The sequence below is a fragment of the Lissotriton helveticus genome, chromosome 7 (genome assembly GCF_964261635.1).
Source record: "Lissotriton helveticus chromosome 7, aLisHel1.1, whole genome shotgun sequence".
In the NCBI taxonomy this organism is placed as follows: domain Eukaryota; kingdom Metazoa; phylum Chordata; class Amphibia; order Caudata; family Salamandridae; genus Lissotriton; species Lissotriton helveticus.
In genome coordinates, this window is record NC_136068.1 from 1188228496 (window position 1) to 1188249904 (window position 21409).

At 50.9% G+C, this 21409-nt stretch overlaps 1 protein-coding gene across 1 annotated transcript in view; it reads right to left on the bottom strand.

Annotated features, from left to right (window-relative positions):
- CEP95 (centrosomal protein 95) overlaps nt 1-21409 on the bottom strand; it is a 754590-nt gene that overhangs the window by 137667 nt on the left and 595514 nt on the right. Inside the window, exon 17 of the mRNA XM_078654338.1 lies at nt 8936-9010. Coding sequence (XP_078510464.1) covers nt 8936-9010 — 75 coding nt within the window. The remainder of the gene's footprint in view (nt 1-8935; nt 9011-21409) is intronic.

Consider the following 21409-nt stretch of genomic DNA (forward strand, 5'->3'; position numbering starts at 1 on the left):
AACGAACCGAGATACTTGAATATTTTCTACTTTTAGATACCGGCTACTGATTGCCGGCTCTCGCTCACCAAGTCTCGCCTTGCCTTGCCTGCTGCTCCTGCTTCTGTTTTCTTCGGTCACAGCTCACGACTCTGCACAGCCAACCCCGCCCGGCGCCACTATCGAGCCGAGAGTAGACTCGACTCTGCTCTGCTGCTCAACCCCGCTAGCTGGACACAAAGCAGGGGAGCAGAGCGAGCGACAGGGGACCGCAAACGGAGAACGAGGAGGCTGAAGTTTGAAGGTGGCTTTAGGCATGAGGGGCAATTTACTCACCTTCGTTAATGCCTTACCTAGTATAGGCATAATCTAGCTGCATATTCCTTACCGTAGAATATCCCAGGCGTCAGGCTGGATCCGGAAACTTTTGCTTGAGCAATACCTTTGCATGCCACTAAGTAGCATTGGTTGGATCCGCGTGACGTAGTCGGCTGACCCGGAAGTGACATCCAGTCACCTATATCGGCGCCACATCGGGCGCTGATGTCAGTTACTTTTCATGACTTTTCACACGTGGAGTGCAGAGCCATGAAGTGCACTGACGGTGGTGTGTATAGAACAACTAGGTTCCCTAAAAGGGATCAGCCCTGACCCAAAAATGCCAGTCTGCAGTGTGTGAGGATGGGTGGGTCAGTAAGGAATCTGCAGCAAGTTTATGTCTCTACCAGTTAAGGCGTTACCGAAGGTAAGTAACTTGTCCATCTGATAGAGACATCTAGCCGCTGATTCCTTACCTTGGAATAGATACCCCAGAAATACCATCCACTGGGATGGGACTGCAGACGAGTTTAGACCAGGAAGTCCTGCAGGACAGAGCAGCCAAACAGGCTGTACCGGTGGACTTGACTGTCCAGGCAGCAGGGCTCGGTGAATGTGTGCAACGATGCCACGTTGTTGCCTGACAAATGTCATGGACTGGAACACCACGTTGCAATGCTGTGGTTGAAACCTTATGCCTGGAGGAATGAGCTCATAAGCCTTCAGGAGGCTGTTTCTAGGCTATGGCGTAGCAAATTTTGATATAGTTCTCTTCTGCAATGCACAACCTTTCTTTGATTCAATGTAGCCCTCAAAGAGTTGGTCACCCACCCAGAACTCTTGAGTGTGGTCAAGGTAGAACAAGAACACTATTTGGGTCCAGACTGTGGAGTTGCTCCTCCTCTTTGAAGGGGTGCGGAGTAGTATAGCAAGTGGGCAAAGGTGCCCCACGTAGAATGGTGTTAACACTTTCGGTAAGGAAGTGTCCCTAGCGAGAAGCACCACCTTATCAGTGGAGATGTTCCGGTAAGTAAGCTTGGATGACAAAGACTGCAATTCACTTTCCCTCCTGGAGGAAGTCATTGCAACTAAAAAGCCTGTTTTAATGGAAAGCAGATGGAGGAGGCAGTTGTGCAGAGGTTCAAACGAATACACATCAGGAAGGTGAGAATCACATTAAGGACCAACTGAGGCATTGCGAATGGGGCAGGTGGGAACATATGTAGAAGCCCCATAAGAAATCTGCTTACAATAGGGGATTTAAATACACAGTCTTGTTAGAGGGATGCCAAGCTGCCAAAAAACACACCACAGACTTCGGGAGGAAGATCGAATGCCGTCAAGTATGCAGAGAGTTGACAGGTTCGGGTGGAGGACCCTCCCCTGCAGCTGCGACAGAACATCCTCCCGAAGGGGCAGCCTGATTTATTTGTGCGTTTTTATATAGCACGGACTTTTCCCCGAAGGTGTCAGAGCGCTTCGCAATAGGAACAGAACTGATACATGAGAACATTACAAGTGAACAAAATACAAAAGCAAACCTTACATTAAATGAAGCAATGACAATCGTGAGCCAACAAAATACAAGAGGTAGCAAACGGTGCATTACAGGAGGAAAAAGTGACGTGTGCAGGTTACAAAAGCGTACAAAGTAAACAGAGGTATAATACTGCAATATATGGGGGCCCTCAGCACAAGAACAAGCGTTACGTAGGCCATGGTGGCACTTGTGCAGGTATCGAAAATAAACAAATGTAAGAGGTAGAAAACAGTGTGTTACAAGAGAAAGTGACGGGTGCATGTTACACACGAGTACCAAACACAGGTAGAAAGATAATACCGCAATAAATGGCAGACTCTCAAACCACAAGAACACACTGGGAAGACACTTCCATAGTCATGTACAGTAAATTTTCTATAATGGAAGGGCTTCCTTCAGATAATAGAGAGGGCATCCTGCCTGATGGCAGGAGCGATGCTCGGTTGGAGAAGCTCGGGGTACCAGACTCTCCGTGCCCAATCTGGAGCCACGAGAACGACTTTGGCCCAGTCGCTCCTGATCTTTTTGAGAATTCTGGACAGGAGTGGTAGTGGCGGAAAGGCATACAGGAGAGGAGGCCTGAGCTCCACTCAAGAAAAAAAGTGTTGCTGAGTGAGTGCCACCTTGGAAACTCCAACGCGCATAACTGCTGACATTGCGCATTCTCGGTGAAGGCGAACAGATCTACCCAAGGCTCTTCCCACTTCTGAAAGATTTTGTGCCTTCTCCGGATGGAGAAGTCATCCATAATCCACTAGGCATCAACATCCTGGTGTTCATGTAACCTGCCAGGTGTTGAACCACCAGGGATATACCCTGCTGTTCCAGCCAAATCCAGAGATGCAGGGTCTATAGGCAAAGGGTTCAGGACCCCAACCTGCCCTGTTCGTTGCAGTACCACATGGCGGTGGTGTTGTCAGTGAACATCTGAAGCAGCTTTCCCTTGATGGAAGGAAGAAAAACTTTCAGTGCCAAGTGAATCACTCGGAGCTCCAGCAAGTTGATGTGGAGTTCGAATTCCGCTAGAGACCAGAGTCCTCTGGTCTCCACTTCTCTCAGAAGGCCGCCCCATCCCAGAGGTGACGCATCTGTCACTACTGTGTGATCTGGTTGGGGAAAGGAGAGGGGCCTGCCTCTGACCCAATCGCAATTGATCAGTCACCACTGCAGATCCTGTGCAGTTCCTGTGCAGTTCCCTCCAAGATCTGGACCATGTCGGAGAGATTCTCCTGATGATGCGCCCACTGGAACTTCAGGTCCTAATGCAAAGTCTGCATATGTTATCTGCCTTGTGTCACTAGCAGGGTGCAGGAGGCCATGAGGCCCACCAGCCTCAGAGTCATTCTCACCAAAATCGAGGATAAAGGGTGAAACATCGATATCAGGGCTGAACGGGACAGAAAGCAGATAAGGGATGGTGGTCACTGAGAGGCCCAAGGACTTGGTCCTAGCCCACGAGTCGTTAGAGCGCTCCAGGGCCATCTCTTCCTGGTCTACGTAGAGACGGGTGCCATCAAAAGGCATGTCCATGCGGAACGCCTGGACATCCCCAGAAATGCAAGAAGTCCTCAGCCAGGCATGGCATCGAACATCAATCAATGAGATCGGCCTAGTGAGTCAGTCGTGTTGAGCCCACAAAGAATGGTGAACTGCATCTCTCCTGTCAGATACTGCCTGGGTGAGATAGGCCCGGTCCTCCTCTGGGGCATGTGGCAGTACTCGCACAACTGTTTCCAAAGGGAGTGGGAGTAACGGCCCAAAAGGCATGCAGTGTTCACTGACTGTAATGCAAGGCTAGCAGAACAAAATATTTTCTTACTCCAACTGTCCAGCCTCTTAGATTCTGTTAGACCTGGCACCTTGGCGTGAGTTTCCCTTCCACTTTTTGCTGATGTGCCTCAGATGTTTTTGCTGGTGTCCGCTGCTCAGGGCACTGCGCCACGGCCAATCCGTGCCGCAGTGCAAGTGCTCCCTATGTAAAGTGTAACTGTGATTGATATTCCTGATTGGTTCATTGGATTTACTGTCAGTCCCCAGTAGAGTGCACCAGGAGTGCCAGGGCTTGTAAATGTCAATGCTGCTAGTGGGCCTGCAGCGCTGGTTGCGCCACCCACAGAAGCAGCCTTTTAAAATGTGTCTAGGGTCTGCCATTGCAGAACCTGCGTGCAGTCTGGTACTGTCATGCTGGCTGGGCAAGTGCACACACTTGCCAGCCCCTAAACCTTCCCTTAACTTCATATTAGTCACCCCTATGGTAGGCCTAAGGGCAGGGTGCATTGTAAGTGTAAGGTAGGACATGCTCTGATGTGTGTGGCATGTCCTAATAGTGAATTACAGCCAAATTCGTTTTTCACTATTGTAAGGCTACCTGTTCTCTTTAGGCCAGATGGGCTGCTGGAATTATTACACTCTATAATCCCAGCAGGCTCAGGGAAAATGGTAGAAAATAAAGTTTATTATGCCTGAACTCAGAATAATAAAATACGTCTTTTAGTAAAGTTTATTTTAATATCCAGTGTTTGCAAATGCTACTTTTAGAAAGTTAGCATTTGCTTGCCTAACCATTTCAGCCCGCCTCTGCTAGTATGTGTATCTGACTGTCTGGGATGTGAGAGTGACAGGGCTAGGGGATGACAGGTGGTGAATGCAAGGATTACACCTTAGTGGGAGGTAGGAGTGCCCCTGGACTCTTAATAGGGCTGTGCTCTGCCACCACAATGCTGGCTCCGCCCCCTGGGGAGCGACTGATGACTCAGCCTGCACCTGGCCCAGGAAGGGTGAAGCACTGTCATCAAGGTACTCCTGGCTGCCCCATGCCACACAATGCTGGCTCCACCTCCTGTGGAGCGTCTGATATGCCTGCCCCTCACACTGAAAGCAGAAGCCAGAAGTACACCCAACAAGTGCCCAGAGACTGAATGAAGTTATGTAAAGGTCCCCCTGGCCTGAGAGGACAAAAGAAATGCTGTATAAAAGTAGGAGCCCTGCTCCTTGTAAATCAGATCGTGTTGACGCCAAGAAGAAACTCTGCCCGAAGAGAAGGACCTAGGAAAACTGCATGGAGAAGTATTGTCTCTAATCCTGAGAGACTGGCCTGTGGTGGGTGCCTTGCTGCAGAAGGAGAGGAGAAGAAAAAGACTGAGAAACTTTTAAATTCTACTTGTGCCTCTGACAATCTCCAAGGGCTTGCTGTGGAACTTGCCCCCTGAACTGCGCCCCAGGAACAGTGGGCGCTACCTCCCCCCCCCCCCCCCCCGGAAAGAGAAGCTGCCGTGAGATCTACATCTGCCTGGTAACCCTCCTGAGGAAAAGCTGAGTGCGCTCCGAAGGAATCACTGCGCCCTCTGAGAGGCCCTTGGCACCCTCGTCCCACCGAGCAACGCATCTGCTACCTGGTCGGCCCCAGCTAACATCGCAAAGACCAGCCTCGCTGGCCCAAACACCGTGCCTGTCGCCTGCCTAACTGCGGACTGCACCGCAAGACCGGACTCTGCCTTTTGCCCGCCTGCTCCTAAGGAGAAGTTGCCCTGAAGCCCCAGCCGCCGCCGTTCGTGTGCAGCAGCGGCGTGGGGAGAGAAGGAGCACCCCCTGTGCTCACCAAGGCTTGTTTGTGCCTCACTCTGCTGCCCAGGGCGCCGCCCCCTCTTTCCAGGACCCGAGGCGCTGTGCCCGACTGACCCGACCCGCGCCGCAACGTCGACCTCCTGACCCGACCCGAGCCGTCGCTCGCATCATTAAAGGAAGACACCGTGACGCGGGACTTCGAGCCGACCCCTGCATTGCAGCTTGCACCCCCTACGAAGATCTCTAAGGTACTGTGTCCAAGCCGCGGTGCGAGCCGTCCTGTCTTTAAAGCTCGCACCGCTCTGTGACCCTCTGCTGCCCCCGGGAGCCCCGCAGCGTGCAAACCCGAGCCGCCCCCCTTCAGCGAGGCTCGCACCGCTCTTGGTCCCCCGAGCCCCCCCCGGTACTCTCCGTGGCCGGCGCACCCTCTGGGTAGAGTCGCACACAGCAGTACGACTCGTACTCTGAGTTAGACCCGGCCGTGCCGAACGCCTCTCACGCGAGAAGCGTGAGCTTAGGCCGGGCCCGATTCACTCGCCAGAAGCGTACGGAGGCGCTCGGAACCGCACAGAAGCGCTAGGGAGTACCGTACTTTCTTGAAACTGGGCAGAAGGCCCCAAAGATTCCATTTAAGAACTGTGGCACCCCTTTGAAAGTATTGAGAGAGGTTAACCCCTTTTTGGAAAGTACAAGAACTATTTTGAGAAGCTAAACAAGAACTGTGGCAACCTGATTAAGAGTAACTGGAACCATTTTTAAACCTGCACAAGACTATTTACAAGCCTGCTTTGAATCTATATAAAGAGATATATTTTTTACAAGAATACAGTCTAGTGTCATTGTGTGGTGGGTTGATGGTTATTGTGTGTGATACTGCAAATGTTTAACCTTATGCACTCCAGAGTTTAGCCTAGACTGCTTGCACCACACTACCTAGAGGGTGAGCAGGGGTTATTTCTGTGAGTAATCCTTTGCCCTGACTTAGAGGAGAGGGTCCCTTCTTGTCGCCAGTGCTACACTGCGCCAACCAGAGACCCCCAATTCGAACAGATTCCCTGTTCAGGGTTGCAGAAGGGAATGAGTTCTGGGAAGTAGATACCTGGACCCCCAAGCTCTCGGGGTAGGGTGGTTGGTGAGGAAATTTGGGTCTCCTGTAGCAGGGTGATGGTTGTGGCAACTGTCCTATTCACAGGAGCCCCTGTGCTGGGCTTGGACCAGGTTCCCAGGAAGACATCTGTCACGGCCTCCTTGAAGTGCAGAAAAGGTTCAGAGGAGGAGAGTTCTGTGCCAGTGACAGGGCCAGAGTCCCCGGCACGGAACTCTCTGAGCCTACGGGCCCGGGCTTTTTGGAAGTTAAGGGCAGTAGTGGACAAGGTTCAGGTCAGCACCAACAGGGTGCTACCAGTGGCAAAGGGGGTCTAGGTGAAGGATGCAAGTTCGAGGTCGGGCGCACAATACAAATCAATTGGGGGCATTCTGACAGAGGAAGATTACAGGTGAGTAGCAGCGGCTTGGGTGGGGGCAGTCTCCAAGGGTTTAAGCAAGCACAGGACAGGGTCCAAGGCAGCACCTACACTACACCACCTGCAGGGCCCAACACACCGTGGGTGCCCAATGCAAGGCAATGGAGAATGGCCAAATCGAAAAAGGGCTCCAGGCCAGTTGAAGGGAACAAACAGCTGCAGAGGTAAGCGAAGGTCGGGGACAAACACCTTGGGTCTTCACCAAGGCCCAGGGCGGACAGGTGCAGGGGTGTCTTCTGGGGTCATAAATGGCCTACTGGAGCAGGTCGCTGTGGAGGGGTGTGGGGTTCTGTGCTGTGGCTCCAGGTGATGTAGAAGAGTTCAGGAGAGGTCCGCTCGCTGTGGACTCTGGCTACTTCGAGCTACCTTTTACAAGGGACTTCTATGTGAGCTAGAGGGGTGCCAAATGTGGTTTAGTTTAAGGGAAATAAATCTGGTACTGGGAACCTAGACAGCAGGGACCCAGTACACCTAGGTCAAAGTTGCATGAAAAGCCAGGCACAAAGTGTGTGTTGGAGGGGTGGGGTACTGCAAGAGAAACCCAGTTTTCTTCAAAGTTTTGACAGTATTCGAAATCCCTAGAGGGAAGTGTACTACTTCTTATTTTGAAGGTTTGCAGCTATTTCAGCTTTGAGCCATCTTTTCTTGAGCTGAATTTCGAGAGCACGTTCTTTGGCGTCTAGGGTAGGCACTGTTCTTTTTCAGCGTCAATGTTTCGGCTGCTGTTGACTGATCTGCCGTCCTCTTGTATTTCTCTCGACCCTGATCCTCTTTGAATGTCTGGCCTGCGGCATCCTTTGTATGGGTCCCGATGGGTTCTTTCTGCCTTAACTTGCCTTCGATAAGTGAGTTTTTTGGCGCAAAGGCAGTTTTATGTGGTCTAGAGCCTTAAGCATTTGACTCAGCCGCTCCCATCTTTTCAGCCTTACCTGTGTGTACTCCTTTATCGGTCTTTTGTCTCTGTTTCGACATCAATCACCTTTTTGCTGTCAGAGCCTTCTTTTTCTGCTTTTTCGGCAGCGTTTTCCTCTACTTCACTAGATAGCCCAAGATCTCCAAGTGAAATTGTTTCCTTCTGCCCCTGCATGGCATAGTGTGCCAGCCTTTGTTGCTCTTGGGTCTTCAGCATTTTTGGTGTGAACTCTGCACACGCCTCGCACGACTCTGTCCTGTTGTCTATTAGTAGGCAGAGATTGCACACCTGGTGGTTGGGCGAACTTATGGTGGCACTCTGGGCAGAAATGGAATGGTGTGTTCTCCATTTCACACAGAGCAGGTAGCCCTCTGTGCATTTTCAGACTCTCTCTTGATGAAAGTTCTACTTACTTTGATGTTTTTTTCAGTGTAATTCGGTGGAATCTCTGAGTAAATCTCACTTGCTTCGTTTTGGCATTAATCCGCTCTGTTTTATAAGACAAAATCCTGTTTTCCTTCCTCTTCTTTCCCTTAGTTATTAGAGACCTTCACAATGCTTCCAGACCCAACGGCTGAAAAAAATATAGAATCTGAAGATGGTGACTACATGTAGGGACTTTCGGAGAGGGCGTCTGATGTCAGAAGAGGCGGGAACAAGTATCAAGTGGTGGGGATCGTCGAAGCCTAACAAGAAAAAAAACAAGAGAAAAGGAAGAAAGGACTACTATACAAAAGGAGAATTCAGGCCTCAACAAATTGATGGCGGAATAAGCACAGCATGAGAATCCAGAAAAGAAATCAAGCTGAAAAACTAATAGAATCAAGGAAACATGCAACAGATGTTGAACAAAAAAGAAGTTGTGATTCACCCCACCAGTGTCTGCACCACTGACTCAAGCAGCAATATCTTATGGCACAATACCACCAGGGATGTCTCTGACATACTATGGCTTCAAAATCAGTTTTAAAAGTAAATGCTCAAGGAAGCCTTAAATTGGTTTAGGATAACCTGTAAAATAAAATGTATCTAAGCAGCTGTGTTTAACAAGTTGGTATCTTCAGTGCTGCTAAAAAAGTATTTATATATAGTACCTACCAGTCTCTGGTTGTGCCCCTGCTCTTTTCGGATAATTTCAACAAGCAAGTCATGTTTCTTCTGTGCTACTTCCACCTACAGCACAAGGGAAACAAATAGCATGCTGAGCCAACTAATGTAAATGCGGCATATTTATCTTTTTCAAATCAATACATACAATTCAGGATGCAAAACTAACAAGTGGACCTATTACAAGTAGCCAAAAGCCTGTTCAAAGTTATGTAATTAATGTCATTTTAGCTCCTATAGAAAATGTTCCTCTCCACTACTGCTAAAAATGATGGAGATTATGTGTGCAAACAATAAAAACCACAGGGATGTATGAAAGGTGTTTATTAGAGTCAGTCTCCGAATCAAAAATGGGATTAAAAGACGAAACAAATCAATCAAGCAGAAGCGATGCATACTCACTAGTATTCGATTGCATAGGGAAAAAGATGCAGGGTCAAGAATATGACAAAATACATAGCCATTTCGCATAGGCCGTACAGTTGGTCAGTGGCCTAGTAAACGGAGTAAGGTTGAGAGAAATCTGGCATAATTCTGTAGAAATTGGGGTACACAACAATGAATGGGATACAGTCCATTTGCACTCAGTTATGGGGATTTGTAGTTCTCCAATGAAATTATAGTAAACGGTCAGCTTGGCACCCTTTTGTGAGATAGCACTTCATTGCTTCCTATACTGGTATGTAGTCTCTCGAACATTCTTAGGTTCCAGAGGCTATCTGTGTCTACTTGGGCAAAAAACTAGGCTAATGGTTCACTTCGATATGCCTACAGAGATGTACTTCTTTCTTTCATTGGCATTTTAGAAGCAATATCACACTGTCAATTTATTTTCAGATTTTTGCTGCCAATTAGTTCAAAGAGCAAGGACTCTATCCTTGAGACATCAAAACTCAAAATAAACGTACCCATTTCTATTTTTCTCAGGCATAACCCCATGCTGCGGACAAAAATAAATAAATCCCAGCACAGCCAAGTAAATGTGGGTGCAACTTTGGTCGCGGTCATGGTGAATTCAGTTTGGGGTCAGATAGCATTATTGTCTGTACATTCTCATCAGTTATAGATGGCAACTTCATCGGCGATCGATGTAAGTGGAATTGGCACAGGGGACAGTGCCAATCAGGAGCAGGCACCGGAGCTGGTGCGGACCCAAAATGGGTACAAGTAGCATAGATGCCCAGAGGGTAGACCCCCGCTTGTGGAAACCCAACTGGGGGCCCATGCAGATCCTTGGGGCCTGAAGACACACCAGAGGGTGTTGGTAAAATGGCAAATATATACAGCAAAGCCTCCCTGAAGGTTTCAACTTGCCACAACGTCGGCAACTAGCTGAAAACTCAGGGGGCATCTTGGCCAAACTTTGAAACTGGACCAATGGAGAACGTGAGCGAGACAAGGAGAAACATTAAAGCCTTGCATCCTCTCTGGAGTTACAGAGTGGCAGGAAGGGTCTATTTCCAACTTGTATTTCTTGTGTTTGAACTTCAACTTACTTGAAGTCTTCGACCGCAGCGACGATCTGTTGCAGTGACGACTTCGGGTGCATGAATGGGACCTTCCTTTTGACTTTGACCAGTCGCATCATGGAGTCTTCTTTTCATAGGCAACAGAGTTTGGCTTTCTAGTCCCGAATGGCCATTTTGGGTTCACCTAAGCACAGTTGGCAAAGACCTTGGAGTTCTAATTCGACCACAAACAGACTTGGTGAAGGGTCCATCACAGACACCTGTTTGTGACAGGGCCTGCGCAGTTTAAATCCTGCGGATTAAGGGATGACATTTCCCTTGCAAACTAGAAAAATTTTGTTAAAAAAGTCTGGTCAAGGATTAGTGAGAAGCTCCAGATCTACATCTAAAGTAGCAGAAAGAAAGGACCTTTCTGTGTCCATGGGTGGTGATTATGTTCAGCTCCGCCTGTCACTTCTGGAGCAGAAAAACATTGGCCCAAAGCCACAAGAGACTGCCAATTGACATGCTGAAGAACTTTAAAAGGTTCCATAACTAGCATAATGCCTGGGGTTATACACAAAGGAGGAGGAATCTGCAGTTAGAAGTATCCATCAGAAGGGGTTGTTCTATGTAATCACTTTTGTTCCAAGTAAAGAGCACTAATACCACTCAATGAAATTCGCACTCAATAAACTATTGAATAAAAATAATAATGGGGTACCGGCATTTTTATCTGAACCCCAGAATAAGACGATTGCTTCTCAACTTTTTGTGGTTAAATCTATGTGTTTTATCATGACCAGGTCTCATTAATTCCACTAGCGTGTGAAAAGTCTGTGTGAGGTTGTGGTTAGATGGATGAATGGTATATTAAAGCGAGGTGATCCCATGAACAGGATGAGAGACACAAGAGATATTGTGGTACTAGTAATACAGTATTGAAAGACAGTGGATGGACTTTCTCAGAAGAATTGTCTCAACTGAACTTAAGTTATTCAGCTCTCCCCCCAGATGTACTAGAGCAGACTTGACTTTACACAAAGCACCCACTTTCAAACAGCCGCAGTCTCTGAAAAACAGACATGCGGTACTGTATTAGTACTTCAGCAGAGGTAGCTTTATAGCTATATAAAAATAATCCACTTTAGACTACCCAAGAGGTTTCTGATCAGGTTTCGGTATGGAATTTGAACTTGTGGCAATCCATGATCAACTAGGGGCTTGGCAGAAGGATGGTGAGAGAGGAGTGATCCATCCTTTTACATGGTCAACTATGATATCTTGCAGCATCAGTTTCATTAGGTCCTTTGGATTTTTAATGCACTTTTCTGCAGATAATAATCAGCTGCAGCTTATATTTGATGAGCCGTCATCTAATTCTATTATTAGGCTGAAAGGCTGCATGCTTGAAATTCAGGGATGGATGTCTAATAATTTTCTTAAACTAAATGAAGATAGACTCTGTTGCTAGAGAAGAAACGGCACAATGAAAAGACACCGGACAGCCTCGCAGCCCACAAAGACACCATCTGCAAACACCATCACCTCATCAGGTCTGCCAAGAGGACCGCCTTCAAAGATTGCCTCGACAACAACGCACACAACAGCAAGGAGCTCTTCAACATCGTAAAAGAACTCTCCAACACCAATGACATCCCACCGTTGCAAGCCCTGTGCGACTCCCTCGCCACCTTCCTCCACCGCAAGATCGCGGACAACCACGACAGCTTCAAAGCTCAGACAGCCACAACAGACATCGACACTCCAGACTCCCCGCACACCATCGACCACGACCCCCTGCCAGCCTGGGCCAACGTGAACATCGATGACACCATTAAGACCATGAGCACAGTCCACTCCAGCTCCCCGTCCTGCACCACATCTTCAACAAAGTCGCAGCTCCATCGCACCCCATCTGCGCAACGTCATCAATCTCTCCTTCGAGACTGCGACCTTCCCAGAGAACTGGAAACACGCCAAGATCAACACCCTACTCAAAAAACCCAAGGTGGACCCGAGAGACCTAAAGAACATCCGGCCCATCTCCCTGCTTCCGTTCCCAGCCAAGGTCATCGAGAAGATAGTCAACAGACAGCTAACCCGATACCTCAAAGAAAACAGCATCCTGGACCCATCCCAGTCAGGGTTCCGCAGCAACCACAGCACTGAGACTGCCCTCATCGCCGCCACTGACGACATCAGGACCCCGCTGGACAACGGTGAGACTGCGGCCTTCATGCTCCTGGACCTCTCCGCCGCCTGCGACACGGTCTGCTACCGCACACGCCTCCACGACGCAGCGATCAGAGACAAGACCCTGGAATGGACCACCTCCTTCGTCTACGGCAGAACCCAGAGCGTCCGCCTGCCCCCATTCCGATCCGAAGCCTCAAAGATCATCTGCGGCGTACCCCAAGGATCATCCCTCAGCCCGACAATGTTCAACATCTACATGGCCCCGCTCGCACAACCTCAACATAATCTCCTACACCAACGACACTCAACTGATCCTCTCCCTCACCAAGGACCGCCAAACCCAACCTCCATGAAGGAATGAAGACCGTCGCCGACTGGATGCAGATCAGCCGACTGAAGCTGAACACGGACAAGACGAAGGTCCTCATCCTCGGCTCCAGAGGAGCCCCGACACCCACCGACCAGCACGCAACCTGGGAGTCATCCTCGACTCAACACTCTCCATGACCAAGCAAGTCAACGCAGTCTCCTCCTCCTGCTTCAACACCCTCCGCATGCTCCGCAAGATCTACAGGTGGATCCCGACAGATACAAGAATAACAGTCACCCAGGCCCCTCGCCAGTAACAGACTCGACTATGGAATAACACCCTCTATGCGGGAGCCCGGCCAAGCTCAAACGACTGCAACGCATTCAAAACGCCTCTGCACGTCTGATCCTCGACGTACCACACCACAGCCACATCACCCCCACCTGAAAAACCTGCACTGGCTCCCCGTTAACAAGAGGATTTCCTTCAAGCTCCTCATCCACGCATACAAGGCATGCCACAAGACCGGCCCAGCCTACCTCAACAGACAACTCTTCTTCTACATCCCCAACCGCCAGCTCCGTTCCGCCAACCTCGCCCTTGCCACCGTCTCTCACAACCGAAGAACCACCACTGGCGGCAGATCCTTCTCCCACCTCACCACCAAGACCTGGAACACCCTCCCACTGAGCCTACGACAGACCCAAGACCTCCTGACCTTCAGGAGGCTACTCAAGACCTGGCTCTTCGACCAGTAGCGTCCCCCCTCCCCCCCCACCCCCCCACCCCCTTTTCCCCCAGCGCCTTGAAACCCTCACGGGTAAGTAGTGCGCTCTACAAATTCTTGATTGATTGATTGCTTTTAATGCGTGGGTACTTTGCATTCTGGTGTGCTCATCCATGGCTTACACAACTTGGCTTCATATCCATTCTGGCAAGTGACGTTTAGCACATGGGAGTCCTTTTTGATCAGGGACTTTCTCCCTGAATTCCCAAAAATGTGTATAACAGGATCTACACAAATTAAGAGCTTCATGAACGCTCACCCTATTATTTCTGGGGAGAACTTCAATCAGGTGGTGCTGTTGTGAGCTTTCTCACTAAGGTAATTGTAACTGTTTATCTGGGCCATCTGGATTAAGCTATTTCCAAGCTCCAATTGCTCCAGAATATGGCCATTAGACTAGCAAAGTGCTTACGAAATTTGATCATATTTCCCAAGAATGGTGTAATGTTGGCTATCTACCTGTAGTAAGGTGGGATCCTTCGATCATGAATACCCCCACTTTTTGCCGCTGTCAGTATGTTTATTTGACTAGTCTGACTGGGATCCAGCTAATAAGGACCCCAGTCACTGTGCTTCCTCCCTAAATTGACCATGGTATTTACTGTTGTACCTCCACAATTGGCTACTGGTGTACCCTTGTAAGTCCCTGGTATATGGTACTAAGGTACCCAGGGCATAGGTACACCGGAGGACTCCCACGGACTGCAGCATGTATTGTGCCACCCATGGGAGCCCACTCAAGCCGACTACAGGTCTGCCACTGCAGCCTGTGTGAGTTGGTGCTTATACCCGTCTCAACAGACACAAGTTTTCTTATACCTGAGGTCACTACACTTAAGACCTATAAGTCACCTCTATGGCAGGCCTTTCAGACCTGAAGGCAGGGTGCTTGGATAGAAGTGTGAGAGGGCCCCTGCACAAACAGGACACCCCTCCAAACCCCGGAGTTGATTCTAAATGCTTTGTAAGTGCGGCTAGACATTTTGATACATATAATAGCCATCCGCCATAACGCGATGGCTAACTAAGTAGTGGCTGTTCCTAACCCGGGCATGTTTGGTATCAAACATCTTAGAATCATACCCCAACACCGTTACTGCTGTTGGAGGTATGATTTCATGCACTGGGGGGGCTCCTCCATGAAGCCCTTCAGTATTCCCAGTAACAGCCTTTCAAGGTCTGCCAGCAATCTAGTGCTTCTGCCAACCCCAGAGAAGATTCTGCCCTTTTGCTGCGGAGCGGAGCTGGAGCAGGGGAAGGTAGAACAATAGGTCTCCTGCCACAGGGAGGTGTGACCACCTCCCAGACAGGATTTAGTGTATTGGGCAGCACCACCAGACTTGCTTTGAAGGGCACATATGGTTCCTGCCTTGCATATTTCAGTTTGAATCAATCATCATAGGGATGCCTCCTCATGTGAGAGACCTAGTCTCTATGTGGGCTTCAACCCCCGCGCGCTACGAGGGAGGAGCTCAGGGATTTTTTTTGTTTGAGGCCGGCTGGTATACTAAACCTTATGTGAGCCTTGTGTGTTCAAGTTAGTGCAGTGCTGTAAATGTGAGTGGTTTAAAACTAACTACAGGGTTAGCTATGCTGCAACTTTATTGAGCTACCCGGTGTCAGGATTAAAAACAGAATCTCGCTGGTAACCCAGATGCCATCATTAGCGGCTTCTGTGTTATGTCAAGACCAACATGTTTTGGCCAGCAGACCTACCATAGTGTCACGGCCTTCTTCATGGTCAATGATCTGGCTAACTGCAACAAATGTGAACTACGTGAAAAATACAATAGAAAAAAACGTGCAATAAATGACAGTATGATACTGAACCAGTAATTTTAGCTTGTTCAGACGTGAGGCGGTTGTTGAGGTATTCGGGACCTATGTCGTGGAGCGCTTTGTGTGCGTGGGTGAGGAGCCTGAACGTGATCCTTTTGTTGACGGGGAGCCAGTGCAGGTCTCCCAGGTGGGCTATGTGGCTGTGGCGGGGGACGTCGAGGAGGAGTCGTGCGGATGCGTTCTGTATGCGTTGGAGTCTTTTCTGAAGTTTGACTGTGGTTCCTGCGTATAGGGCGTTCCCGTAGTGTAGTCGGCTGGTGACGAGGGCCTGGGTGACCGTCTTTCTAGTTACGGTAGGGATCCACCGAAAGATCTTACGGAGCATGCGCAGGGTGTTGAAGCATGATGATGAGATGGCGTTGACTGGCTTGGTCATCGTGAGAGAGGAGTCCGGGATGAATCCCAGGTTGCGTGCGTGGTCAGTGGGTGTCAGTGCGGTGCCCGGTTCTGTGGGCCACCAGGAGACGTCCAAAGCGGATGGGGATTGTCCGAGGATGAGGACCCCAGGCTTGTCCGAGTTCAGTTTCAGATGGCTGAGTTTCATCCATTCAGCGACATTTTTCATTCCTTACTGGAGGTTAAGTTTGGCGGTGGCTGGGTCTTTGGTGAGGGAGAGTATCAGCAGGGTGTCGTCGGCGTACGAGTTGATTTTGAGGTTGTGTTTGCGTGCGATGGTGGCGAGGGGGCTCATGTAGATATTGAAGAGGGTTGGGCTGAGCGATACGCAGCAGATTATCTCGGTGGCCGCAGAGCGGAAGGAAAGGAGGTAGGCGGACTCTCTGGGTTCTCAAAATCCGGACTGGGGGGGGAGGAGCCAAGCTCGCGATCGTAATGGTCGCTCTGTAGCTCGGCTCCGTCAGCCTTCCGGCCTGACTCGCAAATCCTGCCATATATCCTGCCCCGGGACGATGCACTCGAGCAGAGATTGAAACGCAACGTGTTGCTCTTACTCACCGTCTGACCTGGAGGCTCCTACGTGCCGCGACTCCGAAGTTGTGCCCCCTGAGGAACCAGGGCCTCCGCGGTGATGAAGCCGGGGCCTCGCCTACTGGACCCAGCCTGGCATTGGTATACGCATCGGCCCCGGCCGAGAGCGTGAGCCGCTGGCGGGAGACCATTGTGCGAACATTCCGGTGGTCCTGATCCGGACTTGCCTTGGCGGCCGTGGAGCTGGTGTGGGGCACAGTGCACCGAGGGCTGCTCGTGTGAAGGGGGCCCCCCTGCCGCGGCTCCGTTCATCCATCCTGGAGCCTCGCGCCCGGGATCTGCTCTTCGACCACGCCAAAGGTATTGCAGGCTGAACCCCGACTTTGGCGGCTCTCCTTTCTGCACCAAGGCTGCCTTAGTGGGACCCCCTTGGTTTCTGTGGAGGTCCACATCTGAGGCCCTGATCCGGGAGTCGTGGGAGGTGGTGACGAGCCTGAATCCACAAAATGGCGGCCATCGAGATAGGCCGTGGATATCCTCCGGACGGCGGACCTGGACTACCGGACTGCACGGGGGCCTGGACATGTGTGTGCGAGCCTACAATTGGCGACGTTCTGGAAGCGCTGCGGTCCTTGCATGCGGCCTTGACCCCAATTGCCCCTGGGGTATCGGTGCGGTCCGCCGCCATCTTAGAGGGCCGGTCTCTCAAGGTCCCCTCTCGTCTCGGTGATGCTTCTGCCTCACCCCCCTCGGCCGCGCTGGGAGCTACTGCCACTGGCCGTCGACAGGTATGCGAACGACTGGCTTCTGAACCTCCTGCGCTTCACTGTTTGGAGTTTGGGGGCCCGGATGTCGTTCTGGGGTCGGATCCTACTCGAATGTCCGAGAAACATGATGGCTTGCTACATCTCTTTGCCTTGAGGAGGTCGTGTTTCTGCTCTGCAGGGGAGCCCCCGCTTTCCCGAGCGGCGAGACTGAACTCCTGTCTTTTCCTGCCCCTGTTAACATTGTTGGGACACTTGAACTGTATACCCGGACTTTTGATCTTTTGCTTATGGATTGCCCTCCCTGGCCTACGTCTTCATCGAACTATTTTTTGTTCGTGTGATTGCATTGCACCGAGTTGTTCTCTTCTCGCTGTCGTATGGTGGGAGTTGCTTGTAGCTAAGGAAGGTCTGGGGTGAGATACATTGCTTCAGGTGGATTGCTGGTATACATATCCGTGGCGAGCTTTCCCGTGTGCATAGTGCGGTGGGTGACCCCCTTGTACGTTTTATGATGCTCGAGCTGTATCGCTTTCGTCTACACGTATTACGATTGACTGGTTGGGCGGGGGCTGAGGCCGACCATTTTGTTTTTACTTCTTCACTCCTCCCTCATGTCTTTTTTGTCTTCATATTCTTCTTTTTGTCTCCTTACTCTTTTTCTCTTTCGTGTTTCCTACATTTCGGGTTCGGGATTAGGGCGACAGGCACGCTGCTGGGGGGGTAGGCCGTAGCCTTCTGCAGGGGTGCTGGGTGGGATGGGTTTTCTTTCCCGGTTTATTTTCCTTTGTTCTATGGCCCTTTTGTATCCCTTTATGGGAGCGCCGCGGCTGTCCCTGCCTCCCGTGGTATTATAGGGATGGGGTCTGGATGGCTGCTTCTCTCCTTTTTGTGGCTATGCTGCGTTTCAGTGCCGACTCCCATCCCTTCCTTGTTGCTAATACTCCTGTTCTTTCTGTGTCCTTACTACGGGATGCTCGTCTCGACGCGGCGCTCTTCTCTTTCAGTCTGTCTTTTTCTTTTTTCCCCTTTTCTTTCCCCTCCCCTTCTCTTCTCTTTCTTTCTCTCCCTAGGGTTAGTATGACGGGTTGGCTTTAGTGATGTTAGTGTTCCGGTTCCATCGTCCTATCTCTGCTGTGCTATTGGGTGGTAGAGGTGCACACGATGAGTCTACTTGTATGTTGATTTGAATTAACCGCATCTGCTTTCGTGCTGATGTAGACTGTAGTGATAATTTTCCGCATTGCTGCCCCCTTTAGGTTTTTATGGCTCATAGTTTGCTCTGGGAACCTGGATTCATTTATGCTGTATCCAAGCCTGTTATACTCCTCATTGTATTATTATAAAAATTAACCTTCATTCTTCCTGTTTGTGGGCCGTCCAGATTCTCCCCCCCCCTTCCCTTCGAACTGTATTGATTGCATATTATCCTGATTGTATCTGTATATTTTTCTTCTGTGTTTTTTGGATTGCTCTACTGTGTCGTGGCCGGCCGGTCTGGTTGTAGGCCCAGATTTGTATTTCCTTTTTGTACAAATAAAGGTTTACAAAAAAAAAAAAAAAATATCCGGACTGGGATGGGTCGAGGGATCCATTGGCCTTGAGGAATGCGGTCAGCTGTCTATTGACGATCTTCTCGATAACTTTTGCAGGGAAGGGAGAAGAGAGATGGGGCGGATGTTTTTGAGGTCTTTAGGGTTTACTGAGGGTTTCTTCAGTAGGGCGTTGATCTCTGCGTGCTTCCAGCTCTCTGGGAAGGTGGCGGATGCGAGGGAGTTGTTTATGACGTTCCGTAGGTGGGGAGCGATGATGGTGTCGGCTTTGTTAAAGATGTGGTGAGGGCATGGGTGGGAAGGAGAGCCGGAGTGGATGGTGTTCATAGCGTGGGCGGTGCCTTCGGTGCTGATGTGAGTCCAAGCGCTGAGGGTGGTTGTAGGGGGCGTTGGTTCGGTGGCTGGGGGCGGAGTCTGGGCACCGAAGCTGTCGTGGATATCGGCGATCTTGCGGTGAAAGAACGTGGCGAGGGAGTTGCAGAGGTCTTGCGACGGTGTGATGTCGTTGCTGTTGGCGCTGGGATTGGCGAGCTCTTTTCCAATGCTGAAGAGTTCCTTGCTGTTGTGTGTGTTGTCCAGCAGTTCTTTGAACGATGTCTTTTTGGTGTTGAATATCAGCTGGTGGTGTTTGCGGGTGGCGTTCTTGAGGGCAGTCATGTTTTCTGTCGTCTGTTCGCGGCGCGAGGTTTTCTCGAGGGTTCGGCAGGATTTCTTCAATTCTTTAAGGTAGTCGGTGAGCCATGTTGTTTTCCTGTTGCCGAGCTTGCCTGGAGGGTTCTTCTGTGGTGCAAGGGCGTTGGCGCAGTTGAAGATCCACTGTGTGAGGATGCGGGCTGTGTCGTTGGTGTCAGTAGTGTTGATTGGTGGGTTCTGGCTTAGTGATGTGGTTAGCTGGTCTGCGGTGACTTTGCTCCAGCATCTACAGGGGATATGTTGTGGGATGTGGTCTTCTTAAAGGAGAAGTGGATGCAGCTGTGGTCGGTCCAGTGGAGTGGCTGAAGGCAGCGTGGCTGCTGGCAGAGAAGATGGAGTCGAGCGTGTGGCCGGCGTAGTGGGTGGGGGTGTTCACCAGTTGCTTGAGTCAGAGGTTGGCGAGGTTGTCGAGCAGGGTGGTGGTGTTGTTGTCATTGTTGTTCTCCAGGTGGAAGTTCAGGTCCCCTAGGAGGATATAGTCTGATGAGGCGAGGGCTGGGGATGCAGCTCACTGAGTATCACTTGGCGTTCAAGTTAGAAAGTCCCCTATGTCAGCAACAGTAAGAGCAGAGTTGGATGCACAGGGCAAGGGACACAACAAAGATGTAGCAGCGGTGTTTCTCAGTGGCTGGAGGCTACCGACAGCTAGAAGAGCTGGGATATCAGGCATGGGTGGGTAGAAAACCAGCTAGCTATGTGCTCATAATCCTGTTAGAGTTCTTAGTGGAGGTGCAGCCACATGGAGCAGGCGCGGTGCGTCAGGGAGGGTCAAACCTACTGCCGGTGGCTGGAGGACGCGGAGGAGCAGATGGTGGGAGGCTGTGGGCCAAGCGTGTGATGTGCTGGTAAACCCCTTAGGGTGCCAGCATGAATTGCGGCGTACAAGGAAGGTGTAATGCGCTCGGGGTTGGCAGGGCAACAAACTTGTGCTGTGAGCTGGTGCACCTGTGCGGGTGCCAGTATGGATACAGCCGCTAGAGAAGGGTGTGCCGGGGATTGCGCCGGCCTCAGGTTGAGTGCTGGGTGTACGGAACCAGGGCAAGTAAGAAAACAGCCGCCTGGAGGCTACGGGCCGAAAATGAGCACTGCCCGGGGGGGTTGATGGCAAAAAAGTGAAACCAGTGTCGGTTAGTGGAGGCACACAACACTGTGAATGCAAAGGCAGTGGTGTGTCTCATATTCGGTAATTGCGTGGGAGCAAACATACTGTGGAGGCAGGGTGGCGGAAAGATGCAAGTTTGAAACGCGCAGAGTCAAGGTGAAATAATAGGGTAGTCACTTACTACGGTTGGCGGGATCCAGAGCCTCAGCCTCCCCTGGCCCCCGCAGAGGCCACCCCTCCCGCCGGACGTACGACGCCGCCACCCTCAACGCACCCAACACCGGCCGAGCCCCGGGATGCTACCGAGCCACTCCGAGACGCACCCACGGACCCTTCAGCTGCCACGCCTGCAAGTTCACATGCATCCGGACCTGCACTACACCAGCACCCACCAAGCCGAACACCAGCAGCAACCACCTGAAGTGCATCCTGCTCAACACCCGCTCCGTCCACAGACACGCCGTTCAACTCTGGAACCTCCTCGACACCACATCTCCAGACGTCACCTTCCTCACGGAAACCTGGATGAACGCCTCCTCAGCGCCCGACATCGCCATCGCCATCCCGGACGGATACAAGATCACCCGGAAGGACCGCGTCAACCAGACGGGAGGAGGCATCGCCATCATCCACAGGAACACCATCCGCATCACGACCAACACCGACGACACCCTGACAACCGCCGAACACCTGCACTTCCAGATCCACACCGACCCCAAGACCACCCTCAGAGGCACCCTGATCTACAGTCCCCCGCACACAATTCAGCGAAGACATCGCCGACTTAATCAGCCCGCACGCCCTCCCCTCCGCTGACTACATCCTCCTCGGGGACCTCAACTT